Source organism: Gavialis gangeticus, unplaced genomic scaffold (genome assembly GCF_001723915.1).
Source record: "Gavialis gangeticus isolate Ggan-Ray unplaced genomic scaffold, GavGan_comp1, whole genome shotgun sequence".
Taxonomy (NCBI): domain Eukaryota; kingdom Metazoa; phylum Chordata; order Crocodylia; family Gavialidae; genus Gavialis; species Gavialis gangeticus.
Genome location: NW_017729034.1, coordinates 18,114,793 through 18,116,807, shown reverse-complemented (window position 1 = coordinate 18,116,807; position 2,015 = coordinate 18,114,793). Strand labels below are relative to the sequence as shown.

The 2,015-nt window shown below is 52.3% G+C and overlaps 1 protein-coding gene across 1 annotated transcript in view; it reads left to right on the top strand.

The window, feature by feature from the left end:
- Window positions 1-2,015, top strand: part of NCAPD2 (non-SMC condensin I complex subunit D2) — an 83,082-nt gene that overhangs the window by 24,466 nt on the left and 56,601 nt on the right. The window contains exon 15 of the mRNA XM_019527101.1: window positions 1,009-1,183. Within this exon, the coding sequence (XP_019382646.1) occupies window positions 1,009-1,183 (175 nt within the window). The remainder of the gene's footprint in view (window positions 1-1,008; window positions 1,184-2,015) is intronic.

Genomic DNA, 2,015 nt, shown 5'->3' with positions numbered 1-2,015 from the left:
GGCCTGGGGTCATGCTGAGCTCTTCCTGGTTGGGGGAGGGGGGAGGGTCTGGGCCACATGGCACTTGGGGCAGGTGTCGGCAGCAGTGGGCAGGGGGCTATGTGGGGTCAGGCTGCAGCCACCCCAAATTTTGCTGTAGCTTTCCCATAACCCCTGCTCCCAGCGCTGCCACCACTCGCCCTAGGTGCAGCCCATTCCTCCCCCTTCCTTTCTTCCTTACCCCCTTCCCCCCTTCCTCTAGTAAGAGCCCAGCATGGCTCCCGCCCCAGCGTGCAGCTGCAGCCCACCCTGCCCTGCGTAGATCCGGGGGCACACATCCTCCCCACCCACCCCTGTGCCCTCCCGGGGTGCACGCAGCAGCAGAAGCTGCTCCCCCTCCCCACGCCCCCTGGATGAGCCACGGCTCCATCCTGCACCCTGCTGTGCCCCAGCTGGGCACTGCCTACCCCAGCCCCAGGCCCACTTCTTACCTCACTACGGGGGGCGTTAATTTGCCTCCCCCACGCCCCTTCCCTCCCCACTCCTCTTCCACCACAACAGACTTACCAGCTGCACACAGCTTTATCAGATTGATGTCGGCTGGTATACCTCCTTAAAAATCGGCTATCAATATCGGCTCCCAAAATCTCTATCTGTGCACCCCTAATTGTTTGCCATGATACTGATTCTTTTTCAGAATTGCTGCTCCGTACCATTCCATAGATATGACCTGTCTGTACGGCCTATTTTTGGCTGTTTTTGGCTGTTTTTAAAAATGCAGTTTAACTTCACCCATCTTCCAAGCAGTCCAGATATGTCCATACTACTGACCCTGTCCTTCATTGTTTATCATTCATGCCCTTGTTTTTTGTCATTTGCTAACTTTCAGTAATGATTTTAGGTTTGCTATGGTGTGTATGCAGCAGTAGGTGTATGAACTAATTTTACTTGTTGGTGGCAGGGATTGTTGCCATACTGGAAAGGGAGGAGCTGCGCACAGCTGCACTAACATCTTTCTACTTCGTACAGTTGTGCAAGAGGCCATCGAGTTCTTTGTGACAGTTTCACAGTTTGGAGTCCCTCAGGCAGTGCTTGGAGTTCGCAGGATGCTCCCTCTCATATGGTCAAAGGAGCCAGGCATTAGAGAAGCTGTGCTGAGTGCCTATAGGAGGCTCTACCTGAGCCCCAGCGGGGATTCTGAGAGGTAAGGAATCTCTAAATCCTAGCATGCCTCTTGGGACATGCTTTTGGGATTGGAGCATGCCAGCAGCTAGCACTAAGCTGTATTTCACACTGAACTGAAATGCTAGAACAGTGGGGGCCAGACTTTTTGGTAGGCGTGCTACAAATTAGCTCGGCACCCTCCCTTGGTGCCACTCCAATCCCCTTCCCTTGCCCAATCTCCTGCTCTGCCTTCTGCTCCTTGATCTATGCTCCCTGCTTGATAAGCTCTGCTTTCTGCTTCCTTCCCTATTGGGAATTGTGCCACCTGTCCCATCTCTTAGTCTGCCACATGCCACACACAGAGGCTGCCTGTGCCACGTGTAACACCCATACTACAGGTTGGCCGCCCCTACTTTAAGGGAGAAACTGCAGTAACATCTATCTGTTTTAGTTACCTTTTAGAGGATCACAGCTGCTCACAAACTTTTCAGTCTTAGCCCTAGCTCAACGAGCATTTTAACCGGTCATTCAATAAATCTCAAGCAAAATTAGTTTTCATTAGAAAATGCTGATTTTTTGAAAATGAAAGGCACCATTTTTAAGGACCCTTATCTGAGAGAGGTTTCTCAGGTTCTGAATGGAATTTGCACTCAAAATGACAGATTTACCATAACGTGTTCTTGGCACTTTGGAGTGTGGAAGTCTAAATTCTAGTCTGCTGATCTTCTGTGCCCCTGTGGGTGACATGAATACCGCATGCCCCCGGTGGTTGGGGTGGCAAGCTCCGGCAGGTGGCGGCAGCACGGCCTGTGGTGGTTAAGTGTGGAGTTGCCACAGGCAGCCGTGGCAGTGTTGGTGGGGGAGGGGGAAGG